The sequence below is a fragment of the Cygnus olor genome, chromosome 3 (assembly GCF_009769625.2).
Source record: "Cygnus olor isolate bCygOlo1 chromosome 3, bCygOlo1.pri.v2, whole genome shotgun sequence".
NCBI lineage: Eukaryota > Metazoa > Chordata > Aves > Anseriformes > Anatidae > Cygnus > Cygnus olor.
Genome location: NC_049171.1, coordinates 48,907,003 through 48,924,670, shown reverse-complemented (window position 1 = coordinate 48,924,670; position 17,668 = coordinate 48,907,003). Strand labels below are relative to the sequence as shown.

At 36.5% G+C, this 17,668-nt stretch overlaps 1 protein-coding gene across 1 annotated transcript; it reads left to right on the top strand.

Moving 5' to 3' along the window:
- On the top strand, positions 1 to 17,639 carry LOC121067309 (adenylate kinase 9-like). Its single transcript, XM_040551645.1, has 14 exons — positions 1 to 1,121; positions 1,562 to 1,624; positions 2,406 to 2,612; positions 3,609 to 3,827; positions 6,712 to 6,925; positions 7,475 to 7,676; positions 8,880 to 9,026; positions 10,596 to 10,816; positions 11,998 to 12,194; positions 12,708 to 12,877; positions 14,364 to 14,462; positions 14,544 to 14,646; positions 15,221 to 15,335; positions 17,437 to 17,639. Exons 3-14 carry the CDS (start codon positions 2,553 to 2,555, stop codon positions 17,637 to 17,639), a joined length of 1,950 nt encoding a protein of 649 aa, XP_040407579.1. The 5' UTR covers positions 1 to 1,121; positions 1,562 to 1,624; positions 2,406 to 2,552.
- The last annotated feature ends 29 nt before the right edge of the window (positions 17,640 to 17,668 follow it).

The window sequence follows — 17,668 nt, the reverse complement described above, 5'->3', positions numbered from 1 at the left end:
TTTGGGACAAGACCCATATGGTACCAGCAAGCTACATTAGCTGCTTGTTCCAGAGGTTGGCTCTGAGAATGCGTATAATCTTGCATGGTAGATCACAAAATCATTGTTGAGATGTAGAGCTTAGTGATATGGTTTAGTGGAGGACTTGTTATTGTTAGGTCAGAGGTTGGACTCAGTGATCTTGGAGGTCTCTTCCAACCTAGATGATTCTGTGATTCTGTGATTTTTTGCATTTAGTTTTCCCTGATGCAAGCTGGAAATCTATCTGGAAAAGGTGCATTCTAGTGAGCAGCCTGTATCGCTGTACTAAGCTCACCTTGTAAGCACTTACTCTGAGAACTCTAGTGACAAATACATGTGCTATGGATTTTAGGGTCCAAACTTCTACAGTGTAGGCATCAATATGTCTATTAACAAAAAAGGACAGTAACAGTCTGTTACTTAAAACACATACACAAAGCAACTATGCAAATTGATCGAGGCATAAAAGACCCCCGCTTAGAAGTAAGGAAAGGTGAGAATCAGGATTTCTGGAGTAACAATTTTTTGATCTTCTTGCTGATGTGTAGTGCATTACAGTTTTTAGTTGCACGTTTGACTATTTTTCCATAGCATGCAGTCAGTGAGCAACATGGACACTGTTGTGAGAATGGGGCATGGATGGGCGTGCTATTCTCTCTTCTTTCATTACTAAAGTTGCATAGAGAGTCAGAAAAGCAGATACACCTGTTGAATGCTGCATTAGTTTCCTTCTCCACTGAAAGAAGCTGGCAACAGAGGACTGAGGAATGAGTACATCTACATTACGGTGCTGTTCAGCAACACCTGAGTTTAAATAGTCATGCGAGTAAAGAAAATTAGACTGTGCAGTTTCTTGCTGCTCTGCCTCCAGTGCCCTGGTATCCAGACTACTTTGTTTAGAGTTAATGTGGATTTCTAACACTGCAGTATTGCCTGCAGTGGTGACATGCTCAGTTTATCTGATCTCAGTTCAGGTGGAAACATCAGAGTGTGCAAGAACAGCAGGTACAGGTTGAATCCCCATTAACCCCAGTGGTCTTAAGTAGAATGCTTCTGTGTATTACTTCTGAGGTGGAATTTAACCATCGTGTATACGACAGGTATCTACTGAGTAAAATGTGCAGTTTTAAACATGCTTAGCAAACAGCACACATATAATATTAGCCTCATTCATCCCTTTGCCAAATAGCAGTAACTACCTACAAATTTAGAAACTCTGTAGCTTTTTTGACTCTGACTCTTTGACTGACAAAAAGATTATAATATTTTCAGTGTGAACAGAATCAGTCTTTTTTTCCCTAATCTAATTCTCAAAAGTTGCCAAGTTAGTTTTACAAAAATTTCAGTACATGTTCACCTAGAAGCATATCTGATCTGCAATAGTTGAGGCCACACAGACAGGATTTTTTAGCATTAGAAGCAACTCAAACAGAGTTTTAAGGTGGAAAGAATAATGTTAATTCTAGTTCATTATACCAATTCTCGGAGATTTCTTATTAGCAAATATCATTGTCTTCTTACATCTTTTTTTCATTAACAGGATGAGAAGATTGCTAGAAGAAGGGCAGAACTTGTAGCAGAACAAAAAGAAAGGAAACAGGAGGTAAAAAAGTTACAAAAACTATTTTAAATAGAAGTGTTTGCATTCATATCTTAGAAATTTCTAGGGTTTTTGCTCACAGTTCTCAGGGCAATGTATAATAGTACAAATGTGATAGACTGTCTGAAATCTCTGCTTTCCCAAATAATTTGGCAACATGTTTAAATTGCTTTAGAAACTATTGACTCATCAACACTAAAAACAATTCTCAATACATGCCCCAATTCAGCAAAATACTTAAGAATGTCTTTAACTTACCTAATTTGTAAGCATAAGAGTGATTGCAATTAGGTATGTGTTTTAAGTACCCTGTCAAATCCACAGTTAATGCAGAATAGGATTCTACCAGGACTTCTGCCCAAACTCAATTACAAAGCATATTTATAAATGTGTTGATGAACAGTTAGACTGCTCACGAAACTCAGTCAACTACACTATCAGCTAACAAGCGGGTTCTTAACAAAGTCCTGCCAAACTACAATACCCAGGTATCTATAACAGATACTTCTCAAAAATATTCTTCTCATCAAAACTGCAGCATAGTGATTAAGATTTTTAAGCATTCTCAGATACGATGCTTCACTGTATGCACTATGCAATACCTCTGTATTTTCTTCTGAAATATGATTTTAGAATTTACTATATTTTTGCTTGCAGCAAAGGATGCCTCCAAAATGAGGTTTGGTTGAATTAATTATTTTTCTAATTAAAAAAAAAAGATAGTATATGTTCCCTCAAAACATATGTATAGAAGACGTGAAGACAGAATGTTTTACATTTATAGGTTTTAGCAAACAGGGAACATGACGAAGCCAGTGAGGAGGAAGATGAGAGTGAAAATGAAGACATTGAAGCTATACTTGAAGAGGAGTTTTTAGAAGAAGAAGAAGAAGAGGCTGAAGAAGAACAGGAGATTGATGCTGTTGAGCGCATGCAAAATGAGATTGCAGAGAAGTTTGATTCAGAAAGAGACAATTTACAAGGTGTACAGGTACCTACTCCACTGCCTGTTTTATTAAATTACACAAATTTATATGATAATAAATGACTGTATGATGCAAGAAGTCTTCAGTGTTATTTTAGTTGTCAGATTTTAAAGTTGCAGTGCTTGAGCAATAGTGCTGCTGATGTCATGATCTAAATATGTGAGCAACATGAAAACTGTATGAAGAAACTCAATGCTTAAAAAAGTATATAATTTATAAGACAAATAGGTCAGTTGATGCAGGCAACCAAACTAGAGAATCATGAAGATATGAATAACATTTCATATATACTTTTTAATGCAAAATTCTTATTAGCATGTAATAGAATTACGTTATTTGGGATTGCACACTAGTAATAACCCCTTGTTACAGCTTATTCAATATTTTCCCCGTTTTTAAAAAATTGCAAATAATGTTTATGTGTTTATTACTAATGCTATATAACGTGCTATTTCTGATATGTTATTCAAGAGTTTTGCTTATCGTTATCTGATTCTTTATTTGATGGTCTTCTTTGACATTGTGGAATCTTCATCTTTTATGGAAGAATAAATGACTTTAAAACATTGTAGCACTTGTAAAAGTATTAATAATATCTTTATATTTTAGTTGAATAAGCTGGGGAATAAGAAGTCACCAGAGAGCAGCAATATTTTTATACAGTAGCTAAATAAATCATTCTAAATTGCTTGGAGTAGGGAAGAATGATATTTGAATATTTTTATAAAATATACTTCTCAAGCTTTAGCTTTATCATACCGTATTCCTCAGTGTTAACTGTCAGATTTTCCAATTCTTTTTGAATACTGTGATAATGTAGCCTGGGTAACTTAAACTACAGTGGGGAGGAAGACCAGTCTCAAATAAAATTTTTCTGCTTTACAGTGACTGAGAACTTGCTCAAAAATCCTTGAAAGTTCACAGAAAATCTTGCTGATGGTCATTAACAAAAATCTGAACGTTTTATTATTTTAATATTTTATTATTTTTCAATTAACCAGGAAGAACTGGAAAATTTGCTAATACCACTAATTGAGATCAATGGAGGACGAAAGCCTCACATCGTACGCTACCAAATATATTGCAAGCTGAATTCTCTAGTGGAAAACCGTGGAAGCATTTTTGAGAAATGTTACCCGATAAGTTTGCCACTTGCACATAAGATGTTAATTTTCTTATATAAGTTTCCAAGTTCTTTTGGTCAGTGGGATCCAATCAAGGTAATTTTCTTGAATAATACAAAAATATTTTTAGGAAGTAATACTTTCAAAGAATATATTTCACATACAAATATTATGAGACAGTATCATGTAATACCAGTAATACTTAATGAAAACTACATTACTAAATCAAAACTACATCATTGAATATACACAAAATACAGCAAGCATTTGTAATGAAAGGTGTTAGTTTTTTCAGTGTTGCAGCTAAACTAACACTGAGAGGCATTTATTAAAATTTGTTACACTAGCACTACTGATGCAGTTTAAAGGTGGCACTGAGTCAGAAAGAAATGCATAATTGGTAATGATCCATGAAATGTAGAACAACAAAAATGTTAGATTCTTCTAGAAGCATTGAAAACAAGCTGGAATAATTTGGAGGTTGAATTTGCAAGAAGTCGTGTAGGTGGCCATCAACACTTGCAGTAGCAAAAAAGTAAACCACAGAATCACAGAATCGTCTAGATTGGAAGAGACCTCCAAGATCACCCAGTCAACCAACACATGTTAAACATATGTCACTCATCAGCAATAATTCTTTGTTGTCAATATGCATGAATTTTGAAGAACAGTGAATCTGATTTCCTATTTTACCAGAGGTCTGGAAAGTTGAGGTCAGAAAGTACTCATATTTATCTCTGTGGGCTGATAGATTTTTATAGGTAGCGAGCAAAATGTTAGTGGGTAATATTTTTTTAATGCTAGAAATAAAAGCAAGTTGGATTGTGAGTAAATCAGAAATAAAAAGGAGGGCTGATAAATAATAAAACAACAGCAGCAAACAATAAACAGAAAGCAGAAAGTTTCTGAAGGAAACATACATTTGGCCTTCATTTCACTATGCTAATTAATTTTTTCTTTTTGCACAGTCATCATGTTGGTCTTTGTTTTCACCTCTTCCAGATCATGTTTTTCCTTTTTTAATCTTGGTAACCAGAACTGTATGTAGATCAGATCTAATTAGGACTTTAGAGAATCAAAATACTTAAAGTGTTTTAGGATCAGAGCTGCCTTTTCCATGGCTGCATCAAATTGGCATCTAATAACCTAAAAGACTGACTAATAGAAGTAGATACGTCTTCTCAGAATTCTGTCATTTCCAGTTACTGAATCCCAGCTTAATATATGAAATTATTAGTCCCTACATGCGAGGACTTGAACTTTGTCCTATTAGTCACTACAGTTTTGTTATTCCATTTCTTCAAATCCTTCATTTATGCTGTGTAGTGTTTTGTGTTGTTTTTTTTTTTTACCAACTAAGAAAAAAAAATATTCAGTTGGAAGAAAGTCCTAGAAAGCCATTAGATGAAATCAGAGGAGTGTGCTGACAGTAGGAAATGTACTTGCTGACAATAATGAAAGGAAAATAAGATCATTTTAAGGGTATTTTAGGATATTATAGAAATGATGAAATTGATTACAGACTAGAGGGTTTTCGAAGAAGGGCAGATAGAGTATATGACAATTACTTTTAAACTAAATTGATAGGGGGAAGTAGTTATGCAACTGATTAGATACTCAAAGAAGAAAAATGATGAGCTGAGGGAGGAGTGTGAACAACTATACAGTAGATCAGACTCCTGGCATCTTATAAATCGAGGGCAAATACTCGGAAATGACTTCTTGTGAGAACAAAAACCTAAGAATTAGTCCAGGGTCTGGCAAGGTAATGCCATGCAGCAAACAGTCCCTTATCTTACTGTAACAAGCAGATTGTTTTATATATAAGTTTACTGAGTCTTCAACAAATACTAATAGATTTGTGAGGTATGATTTCCCTCTACAGAAGCTGAGTTGGCTTCTCTGCATTATTTCATATGTAGGCCTTGTACCTACTGATTTTTTTTTTCAATTTGCTCAATACAGAGACAGATGTACTGGACTGTGGTTGCCAGGAGCCATCGTAGAGGCCTTTTAAAATAATTATCACTTTTTCCACATTCCTTTTTTGTTGAAGGAGCCAATGTAAGCAATAGGTTATACATCAGCCAGTAACAATTTCACTTCTGCATCCCCATAGAACTGTAAGGTGAATGCCATCTGGTCTTTGCAGTTTTCTCTACAAATGTCTCCAGTCTGTTCTAAAACAATTTTTGACACTTTAAGGCAGTTCCTCAAGAAAGGCTCTAACAGGGATATGACTAAATTCTTCCATAGTGAACAGTGCTGCAAGAAATTCATTTAGTGTTTCTGCAATGACCATTTCTGCCATTGCTTCTTGTCTTACTTCTCAATTAGCCATCAGCACTACAGACTTTCTAGTAGGTAACCTTGATGTATTTGAAAAGATTCCATCAGCAGTGTATTTATTTTATCAAAAGCTTTTTTGGCTTGCTTCACTGTGGTTTTACGTTTCACCACAATTTAAACATTGATGTTCATTTCTGTTTTCTTCCTTTGGAAGTGACTTCTGCTGAATACAACATTCTAAGTGTATCCTCTATGGTCAGGCAGATAAGTGTTTTTTTGTTGTTTTTTTTTTTTTTTTAATTTACAGAGGAATATTTTTATCCTTAATAGAAATGGCATAAATTCTTTGAAAATTAAAAACAAAAAAATAGACAAAAAAAAATGTTGTACATTATACCTCTGATTACACTCTCCTGATGGACAGAAAGTGTTACGGTACCACCTACTGGAAACAGTGAATATTCTTTCTCTCTTCAGTGTTTACTTCATCTTTTTGTACAATTTTACATACATACAGAAATTCCACAAACTCACACAAAATATTATGTCTGTCTGTATTTCAGAATACTTTGATGTTTTGTCTTAACCAGTGGTATTCCTCAACCTGCCTGTAAAACCACTTTTGTAGGATGAAGGGAGAGGAGGCTATGCCAAACCTAATCAGCTGTTTCCCATTTTGTGTATTCTACAGCTAAGTGAAGGAGAGGTAATCAAGCCAGCACAAAGCCCTGAAAACACACTCTTTCCTGTAATCCATCGACAATATATTTATTTCTTTTCAAGTAAAGAAAATAAAGAAACATTTATGAAAAATCCCATCAAATATATTTGTCAGCCAAAACCTAAACCACCTGTGCCAGTTAAGATTGCAGTTGTGGGACCTCCAAAATCTGGGAAGACTACAGGTAGGAGACACTATTACCTATAAAGCAAAAGATTATCTAATGAGTGATGCTGTGTCTGTCATTACTGCTATTAAAAAAGTCATAAACCTCTAATATTGTTAGTCTTCCTGCTCTTTTTATTGGGCATAGAAACCTTTAGTTACATTCTGCAGTGTATCATTTTATAGTCAGGTACTTATGGATTATCCATCTTAATTTTATTGCAGCTTCTTATGAAGTTAGTGAACTGGAACTGCTAGACTGTTCTGTAAAAGGGGCAGTAACAGAAGTGTATTTTCTAAGATATTTTTGAATAAAATTGACTATGGCTGCTGAGGTTTGAGCTAAATTGAGCTAAAGTGTGCCCTGGGCACACTTTGCACATATGCAAAGGTCTGGGTCCTTTAGGGAGCTAATTGGGGTTAGGTGCCTGCTTACCAAGATTATGCATCGCAAATGACCCAGGGAATGAGCACATAGCTTGTAAGACTAAGAACATACTTTAACAGACTGCTAGGCTGTGATGTTGCTTATGTAAAAGTTGGTTGTTGAAATCAAAATATTTTGCAGTTGCCAGGAAATTTGCAAGCATATATGGGCTGCTGCGGCTGACTATAGGAGATGCCATCCGGCTAGTGATAAACAATCAGCCCGAGAGTGCCTTGGGACTTCAGTTAAAGCGGCACCTTCACAAAGGACTGACTGTCCCTGATGAACTGGCCATCCAGGCCCTGGATGTGGCTCTGATGAATCGTGTATGTATGAGCACTGGGTAAGAGTCTTTTTTGGACTTTTTCTTTAGGGATTTTTTCAAAACATGCCAGTCTCTCCAGAGGCAGTGATTCCCACATTATCACTGTAAAACCATTTCACTAAAACACATCAGTGGCATAAGCATTAAGAAAATAACCTGTCCAAAATGCAATTCTTCACATTACTCAGGAAAACCAGCCCAAAACATAATTTTTCTGCAATTTTCAAGTCAGCTTATTCCATCAAATCGAAGTCATATGTTTTATGTTACCTTTTTCTTCAGCCAACAAGCCAATACTTTCTATTATACATTGAAAACTGCCATTTTCTCTCTCTTATTACCAACTGCAGTAAAAACTTGGACACCTGATTCTCTCTGGTCAAGCAGACCAGTAGTTCAGTGCTCCTTTTTTTTTTTTTTTCTGTTTTTTTTTAAGAGTTAACTTAATGAAGAGGAACAGAAACCAGTAATTCTTTCCAGCTAATTTCTTATGTGATCCAGATTTGCTAGTTCTTTTCCCACCACTGAAACACTGTCCAAGATGGGCAGACCTAAAAAGCTTGTCACTTCATGATCATGATTTCATGAAATTCAACTCTCTTCAAAAAAAGAATTATTACAGAAAAAGGCCATTTGGGATTACTCTCTGAAAATTATTTCAGCTTGAGATCAGAATTCCTTCAGCTTTTCTATCATGATAAATACTGGAATACAGTTTCAGTAGATTATGCCCCAGTGCTGCCTAATATATAAAGCATTTCTAATATGAAGAAGCATTTCTTCTTCAATAGGATTAAAAAAAAAAAACAACAAAAACCCAACTATTGTAAATCATTTTTTTTATCTTGAAAACATTCACCCAATTCATATGGAGATTTCACATAGTTAAAATTATGTTTCTGAATGACTAATGTGTCAGAATTTAAAACTCCATCATTTGTACGTCAGAGCTGTCCACTTACATTTCTATACCTTTTGCCCCTCGTGTATTTCCTTTACTCATTACTATTTCTAATTTTAGGTACTTGATTTTTTTATTTTTAATTTTAATTTGATTTTAATTTCTTCGGAAATAAGACTGTGTCTATCAAGCCAGGATTGATGGCATAGGAGTAGACTTTTGTCTCTGTTGAGAATGTACTGGGAATACAGGTAGTCTTAATGGTTAATTAGGAACTTATTTCTTAGAAAAACTGTCTTTCTGTTTCTGTTTGTATGCAGAGTTGTTATTGATGGGTATCCTGTAACAAGAAAACAAGTAAGGCTTCTGGAATCAGCTAGGATAATTCCAGTGAAAATCTTTGAATTAGAAATGGATGCAAAGGAAGTGTTCAGAAGAGCTCTGTTGGACAAAGAAAGCATGAATAGGTAATGATGCTCCCTGATATTTTTACCCACATAATATTGTCATCTATGTACGTGCCTCAGTGCTATATTCTGAGAGGCTGCACCTAAACTGCTGCATAACCCAGCTGCCTCCAAACTCCACATATGAACAGACATGGGCATAAGGCCCTTGACAATCTTTGATTTCCATAGAACAAAAATGAAGATATAAGTTGCCAAAGAAATCTGTGGCACTCTCTGGACAGATGCCCAGGATATTGATATGCAGTGACATGCACCTACTGCTTAGTTTAATAGATTTTAATGAAATTGCGTATCAAAAAATTTACTAGCTCATTCTGCTGCTGAAGTTTATTATTCATCAGTTCAACATTATCATTATAAGAGAAATTGATATTTTCTTTAAGTCTTAATTGTAGTTCTTTTTAAAAAGGATAGAAATAATGTATACTTTAATAACATACAATTCATGAGTTACTCATCTGAATCTTACAATTAATCTCTCTTGTTTTTATGAGTTAAATATTCTGTTTAAAGACCTATTGGGTTTTTTGAGGAAGACCACTAAGTAGTTTATAAACCAACAGAGAGTTAAAAAGAACAGAACATTCACCTTGAAATTAAATTGTATAAGAACCTGGTTCTCATCAGGGGAAGAATTTCTAAGAAGTTCCAGCTAGCTTAGAGCATTATTGCATGTCTCTTTCATTTTCTGTCTTTCATTTTATCAAGTAATCAGTACAACACTTAATTGTTTACTGAAAGCCTAAAGACAATTTGCATAGCAAAAAATTAAATTAATGCTTCTCTTTGAAAGCATTTACTTTAAACTCTAAATACCTTCTTAACTCCAAATACCAAACTAATTACATTTATAGGTTTAAATACAAATAAATATACAACATCAGATATAGAGAAATAAATACTATTAAAACAGAAGTCTCTTCTTTTTTTTTTTTTTTTGGACCCATTTACATTTAGAACCAGAACAGTAAAAGCTTCTATGTTCTAGTGAAAATCTCTCTTCTGGTCTTGCATAATGTTTTATAGGTCAAATGGATTATTTTCATTTATGTGTACGTAAATATTACAGATAGTTTTCAAAATATATCCAAGGATTATGACTACTTCTCAATTTCAAACAACAGTGTAATTCAGAAGTAAGCCTGTTTTTCAATGAACTGCTTACCTTCATTCTAAAAGTCTCATAACATTTTGTCTAGGGTAGCATTTTATGGTATATAGATTGTGTGCGTTGGCTGATACGTGCTGACACAATCCAAAGCCTTTACAAAATATTGACTTCTATTTGGGAAATAAATAACAAATTTTTTGTTCTTTGTTTCTGAACATAACTGCCTGGTCAGAAGCATATCATACATTCTATGATTCTATGATACTGCTTTCCATATGGAACTGGTATCATTCCTAATAACAAATTTGTGTTTCTCAAATACATTCTATTGATTCAAAAAAGAAGAATTTTGAAAAAGGACTTAAAATGAACTCTAAAATTTACATCAGACATTCAATAAAATGATCTAATCTTCAGACTCATATTAAGTCAGTGCTATTTTTTGTTGTCTTCAGACCTTTCTGCCCTGTACATGACAGCTCACAGATTCTAGCAATTAAAAATTCCTGCTATAAACAGCATATTGATGCAATCAGGACCTACTATAAGAAGGAGCACCAGAACTGGTGTGTGATTGATGCCTCTCAGAGCAAGTGGTGGATATGGAACAAAGTACTGCGGGAAGTTCAAGTGGTTGTTAAAGAAATACAGATATACCTGGAAAGAATAAAAGAAGGTAAAAGAAAAACAAAGTTGCTCAGAATAATATTAATTTCTTTAAGAAGCTGTAATGTAATGAGTGCATTTAAATTCAACTTCAACTTGCTTTGAATGAACCTAATTCCTGGGCACATACATATCTCAAATTCTATAATCTCATCTGGAGAGAGCTTAAAGAGATCTCTTGAAGACAGCAAAGGCAAAACCAACTACAGCACACAGTCTGCAGCCATCTTCCGAAGAACAGGGCAGCAGAATACAGCTGAAAGAAGTCAGAGGTCTTGAAGTCCACAGCAGATCTTTCAACTTTGAGGGATAACAGAAAATCACAAAGGGTACCCCAAAATATACCAGGGGAACTATGACTTGCAGATTCACTTAAGTGTCAGTGGAGGAATTAGGAATGAAGGGAAAAATGTTAATTATAAATTCAGAATTAAGGTTAAATGTCCGCTTAAGTTAATTTCTGTACTGAGGGATGAAAAGCATGAAATGGCATAGCTCCCACTTGAATTTGTATGTGTCAGCATAGGTCAGGATTAAATGTGTCCTTCAAATATGTCTGTACAGTTCAACAAGGATTTCTCTAAAGCACAAATGTGTCTCGTCTTCCTTATCTCATACCTTCCTTTTGGTTTTAACTTTTACAGCTCTGTGGCTGCACTCTTCTTACAAATTTCAGTCTTAAGTATCATCAAGTTTGAAAAGCAGAGTTTTTAAATAGCCTGTGTTTTATATGGCATTCTATTCGAGATTTTGAATATATTTCATCCAGATAGACTGTAGCAAGATACAGATGAATAAATGGGAAGCTTTCCTCACACCTTGCACTTTTTGTCACCAATGTAAAGAAATATAATAGCTGAAGTATCCCCCAGCAACACAGGGGATTAAAACAAACTATAAATAAAATTGTCCCAGGGAAAACACACTAGTAAGCTAAGCATGCAGAGTATCCCGCATAACTAATGATTATTGTATTTCTTGAGTAAATGCTAGGAAAGTGTCATTAAAATTCATTTATAAAATGGGTTGCAACTTCATTTTAATATCAATCTATAAAAATTGCTATTTTGATTCTCATTATTTCATATCATTTTCACATGATAATCTGGAACATCTAAACTGTAACATTTCTACATAGAAATGCTTTAAATTTCTGCCCTTCATTAGCAAAACATTAATTTTTATTAACAGGCAAAGCAGCCAACATTGCTGATTTATGTATCACCCCTGAAGAGCTGCAGTGTCGGCTGGGGGAGTTTGGGCAGTACTGTCCCGTCAGCCTTGCAGAGAAGGGTGAATTGGTTGACTGCTCTAGCACATCATCACTGCAGTTTGCTGCAGAGTTTCGAGGACACTACTACAAAATGGCTTCACAGGAAGAACTGGAGGTAAGTGTCAAAACATTTGTGGGGAGGGGACTACAGGGAAAGGAAATGTTGCCTGGATTCTTTGATTCTGTACAGAAACAAGCAAGAGGTAAATTGAATTAGACTACTATTACTGATAGTCTCACTTTTGGTCTGTATACTTTGCTATCAAATGTCCAGTCAGACGAAATGCAGCCGAGAGCCCATTCAAACCAGTGCTCTTCTTAAAAATTGTCATGGATGAAAGATTAATTTTAAAGTAACCATTTCCTCCGCTCTCCATCTGTTTTGGAGGGGGTTGGGGGTAAGAAGCCACAATGGATAGTGATGGATGGTGGGTGGATAGTGATGATTTCAACTGAGAGTGGGTTGGAAGAGAAATGACTTACCCAACTGTAGCAGCAGTGCCAGCACACTAAGAGGTGTTGTAGAAGAAACAAGTATCTAAATTTCATGAGCCAGTCCTCTAGAGTTTGACAACCAGTCTTTCAGTCCTTCTTTCATTATATAAACATTTAAATTCTCCTTTTACAGAAATTCTTGAGCAGACCAGAAGTTTATGTGCCACCACTGGCACCTCACCCTCTTCCACCGCCACACATGCTACCAAAAAGACTAACAGCAGCAGAAGTGAAGGCCTTATTCCCCAGAAGTGCTGAAATGCAGGGATACTGTCCAGTCACTTACCTGGATGGAAAACAGAGGTACATCATTCCTGTTTTCATAACTTGAATTACAGACAAAGTATCCTATATTAACACATTAATGAGGAAATGCTTTCAAAGTACTTTTTAATAACATTCAGGGTTTGGAAAGAAAAACTGATCACAACCCTCTGTATTGTGCCTGTGGCTTTGCAAATCTATGCAAAATAATCTTCTGAAACTCATATGACTACAGGTTTCAGACTGAATCTGGACAAGCTTGCATAGAAAGTAAAATGCAAGTACAAAATGTCTAAATTTTGGGACCCTGGAAGACTTCCCTTGAATCTGAGTTTGCATCCCATTCATGTCATAACTCCACCTCAAAATGAAAAGCAGAAATGCAGCATTGGCTCTCTCTTCCATCTGCTTTCAGCTTCCACAGGAAAGAAACACAAGTGTGCAGTCTGGAAAGGAGCAGCACTACGCTATAGTGTGAAAACTGGAGACCAACCTTTTCCAAATTTCTGCTCCTCTCCTCCACTAGTTTTCTTGCAGTAGTGAGCACTAAAAACATTGTTGCTTCAGCCGTTAAAAGATTTTGCATTAGTCTTTATTCTGAGGGTGAAAAATACCCTGTTAACTCCCTGCCTTTACAGCATGGTCTAGAGTATTTCTAGTAACCAGACGAGGTATATCTGAAGCATCCCAAAAATCAGCAGTTCCTCTACATCTGAAAGTGAAAGAAGCAAGAGGGTTGGGTTTCTCTCCAAAATCCTTTAATGGTTGTGAGGCAGATTTCGTAGTGGAGACTTAGGTTGGCCAGATGATCACGTACTGAAGATTGAGAAGGAAAGATACATAGGTCATCAGTTCTTTGAACCCAGGATTACTTCTCCTTATATATCTTGGGTAATGTCGATTTACTTAAATTGACAGTTAAATAGAAGTGTATTAAATGCATGGGATCCATTTCCCCAAAGCCCACTAGAGGTGACAGCAAGCTTAGCTTTCTCAAAGAGTATTAAGCCAACCACAAGGATCTGTGTTGGCTTACTGTCTTTTGTGATGAAGTCTGCTTGGATGTAGTTTGAGTTTTCTCTCTCACAACCCTTCAAAAGTTCAAACAAATCCTACAAAACCTATGTAGATGGAAAACTAAACTATTACAATTTTCTAAGAGATCCATAAAGCTCCACCTTAAAGCTCCACTGATTTCCTCAGTGTGCAGGAATTCCTCATTGAGGTACAACCTTAGGAGTCAATTGATTCTGTGCTGTCCCATCTTAATCTTCTGAACAACCATGGTTGCGTTTTAACTAGAGGAGCTCTAGAGTGACTCCATAAAAATCCCTTTATAAGCAGGTTTTGAGGAAGGGACTTACTCAGATTTTGACCCTTGTAGCTGCCAGTAATGTGATGGAAGCATGGACAATCTGATCACTACCTTTTGTAGTTCCTACAATTGCTAAATTGCCAGAAGGCTCCCAGTATCTGATGATTATGCACTGCACAGGCATAACACTTTCTTTCTCTGTCTCTTCAGATATGAAGCTTTGGTGCCTGGCAACATTGAGTACGCTGTAACATACCAAGATAAGGTATATGTTTTTGAGACTGAGGAAAAACTTCTGAAGTTTACGAGGTGAATATACTAACTGCATTTTCAACCTTAATCGTGTCACAGTTTATACATCTTTGAAGTGTTTACTTTTTATCTGGTTAGGTTACCAGAGAAGTACTGGAATTTGAAGCTTCCACGTAAGCTCCCTCCAAAAAAGGAGCCAATGCTACTCACTGCACTTCCCATGGCTGGATACCTTGAACAGGCCAGTCGCTGCTTCTTTTTTTTTAAATGTGATTGTGCAATGTATAGGATACACCACCCAGTTGTTTTTGGTTTTAAATGCAATTTAAGTCTGATGAGTATTAAGAGGATTATATTAGATTGAAAAATGTGTACTTACCATACAGGAAATTTTTAAGATTTAAAATAATAGATATCAATAACTTAAATGGTAAAAAAATACAAGATACCAGAGGGGAATAAGAAACTGCAAGATTATATGATGGATTTTATGACTTTTATTTATCATACCTTGTAACATTACATTTTGCTTTTGTTGTAAAACCACGATAGACACAAGCCTATCTGGAATCATTTAAGGATAGTTGGTTACATTTTCAGATATGGTTATGAAATAAAGACTTTACAGTCACTTCCCTCCCAATTTTATATTTTTGTTTGTTTTTGTTTTTGTCTTTTGTTTGTTTGTTTTTACAATTCACTAGCTTAGATATCATCCTAGATTGTTAGATTTGCATGACAACAGGATCAGGATTTATATATATTTTTGTTCTAGATCTATGTAATGGTCATCTAAAACGGTTTTATTTCTTTAGGGAGTAGCAACTTCTCTAATAAAAGCTCTGAATGAAGTTGGATGCTTAAAGCCGAAGTTTCCATTCCTAAGCGTAAAAAAAACTGCTCTGTTGTTTGTGGCCTGCCATTTAAAAGGTAATGTACAAAATAATATGCTATGAAAACAATAAATTAAATAACTGCAGTAAATCATCTTATACAACATTGATAATCAATTTATTTTGTTTTCTGATGTCCAATCTGGAAAAACAGTATTATATACTGATTGGAATACACATTCCCAAGTTTCTTGGAGATGCGTATGGACCAGGGATGAAAATAAGGTTAACAGCATAAGTAGATAGATAGGCTCATAAATCACGAGATTTTAATGACATTTTATCACCAACAACTTGATGGCCTTGATAACATCTCTAACGGGTATCATAGAATTTTGAGACAGAAGGCTAGATTTTATAATTTAGTTGGCACCATATTTTAAAGCAGTCATAGACAACCTGAATTGTCTTTAAAAAATACTGAAATCACTGTAATAAAAGACTGCTGAAACACACTCTGAGAAACGGTTTCAGTGCCTGAATGCTTGTCTTTTTTAAACTGTATTAAGTATGCAAATAATACTTAGTAAAAAGCCTCACCTTGCAGATAACTTCAGGACAACTTTCTGATCATACACGTCTCTGACAAGACATCAGCTAAATATGTAAATGAAAGGCCTAATTGTATTGAAAGTATGTATGTGCTTAAGTGCACATAAAACAACTGTCACTTTCAAGAAAAGCATTTCTTTTACAAGGGCTAAGTACTGATACGCTAAATTATACAGTACCAGAGAATAGATGTTTGTGCAGATTCAATTAGATTTTTACGTTTTTAGCAAAGAGAAATGAAATGTTATTTATCAGTCTGCTTGTTTGTGAAGTTACCTGACAAGATTTCAACATTAATATGGAGTATCAGTACGATGATTATTTTTAATTCATTTTTTTTAATTTAATCTACGATCTGACCACCTTGCTTTTCCATAACAAAGATAAACAATTCTAAATTTAAACTAGGTGTTTTGTACTCTACCCACAAAATTATGATAAAGTATTATCTCATGGAGCTACCAGAGGTTAGGACTACTTCTTCACTGAGGAAACTTGTTCAAACTTCATCTCCTGCGCTCATATCTGCTATTTTTTAGAACTTTTTTTTCCTTCACTCCAAGACAACAGTTGCAGCTAATAATCTTTAACAGTCTGCAATCAGGCTAAAATAGTGCCAGCTTTGATTTCTGCAATCTGATTTGCAGCTCTGTTGTGGCTTTGGTCTGGTTTTCAGTACATACTGCTAGAGATTTCTGGGGCAAAACCAACACTTCTTCAACTCACCAGTTTTGCCTTTTACAAGCCAACCTGTTTGGTGGGTGATCTTTACCTTGCCTTTTGTTATTTGGAGGTTTTGCTTATCCTGTCAGATAAGGGTAACCTTTATTATCTGTCTACTGTTCTTCACATCTAGCATTATTCTATCCAGCTTCCAGTGCCCTTCACAATTTTCCTGGGCTATCACACATTTTTGCTGGAGTAGCTTTGTTACGGAAGACCACTGAACAGTGTAGGCACTATAAGCCCCTGTATAAACATCCAGGTCTTAAACCAGCAAAGCTGTTTTTGCACTGTAGATTGTTTCATCCATGAAGACTGTTTTTATTCTATTGTTAGCACAGCTTTATGCTTTTTTAGCATAGTTTAGTTGTGTTGATGATGCAAAAATTCCAAGGATGGTGCTGAACCAGCTTGGCTCTAGGCAAATCTATTGGTTCACACACAGACACGTGGCCATGCTGCTTTTGGTGGGCTCTGGCCTAGGAGAGGTTGAGCTGTCAGAGGGAACCTGGTCTGGCTGCCTGCAGCCCGGACTCACCCCTTAAACATGTTTAATTGCAGAGCACAGGGGAAGGCTGAGCAGCTCCGTGCTGAAGCACGGAGATACTGCATGACAGTGCGATACCTCAGCTGACCTCCTCGGGTGCTTCTGCATTGCGTCGTCTTACCTGCCTTGCTCTGCCTTGCACGCGGGGCACGGCACAGCCCAGGGCAAGAGACACGCCTAGGTTCAGCACCGTGCCCAAGCTCGATGTTCCTGCACGCTGTTACCTGTCAGGAGCTAGGGCCCGGTGCGGTGCCCGCACGGCTCCCGCAGCCGCTCAGCGGGCCGGCACACTAAGGCGGCGCTTTGTTCCCCGCAGCGCACAACCCGCGGAGCTCGGCGCAGGGCCGCCAGGCGTACCGGCGGAAGCTGGCGGAGCTGAGGGAGCACTGCGAGCTCGTCTCCTACCTGGGCCGGGCGATGCCGCGCCACTACACCGAACCCCACCGCCGGCCCCCCGGCTTCGACCTCAAGCTGCGGACCTTCCTCTCCCTCAAGGACGCCCGCCCCACCTTCCCCTAGCCCGGGCCGGCCGGGGAGCGGGGCCGCTA

Bases quoted from the DNA above. Each gene is read 5' to 3' on its own strand.
- LOC121067309 (XM_040551645.1), top strand. From the start codon at position 2,553: ATGCAAAATGAGATTGCAGAGAAGTTTGATTCAGAAAGAGACAATTTA. The intron at 6,926-7,474 runs GTAGGAGACACT...AATATTTTGCAG, and splicing joins AAAATCTGGGAAGACTACAG to TTGCCAGGAAATTTGCAAGC. The intron at 7,677-8,879 runs GTAAGAGTCTTT...GTTTGTATGCAG, and splicing joins CGTGTATGTATGAGCACTGG to AGTTGTTATTGATGGGTATC.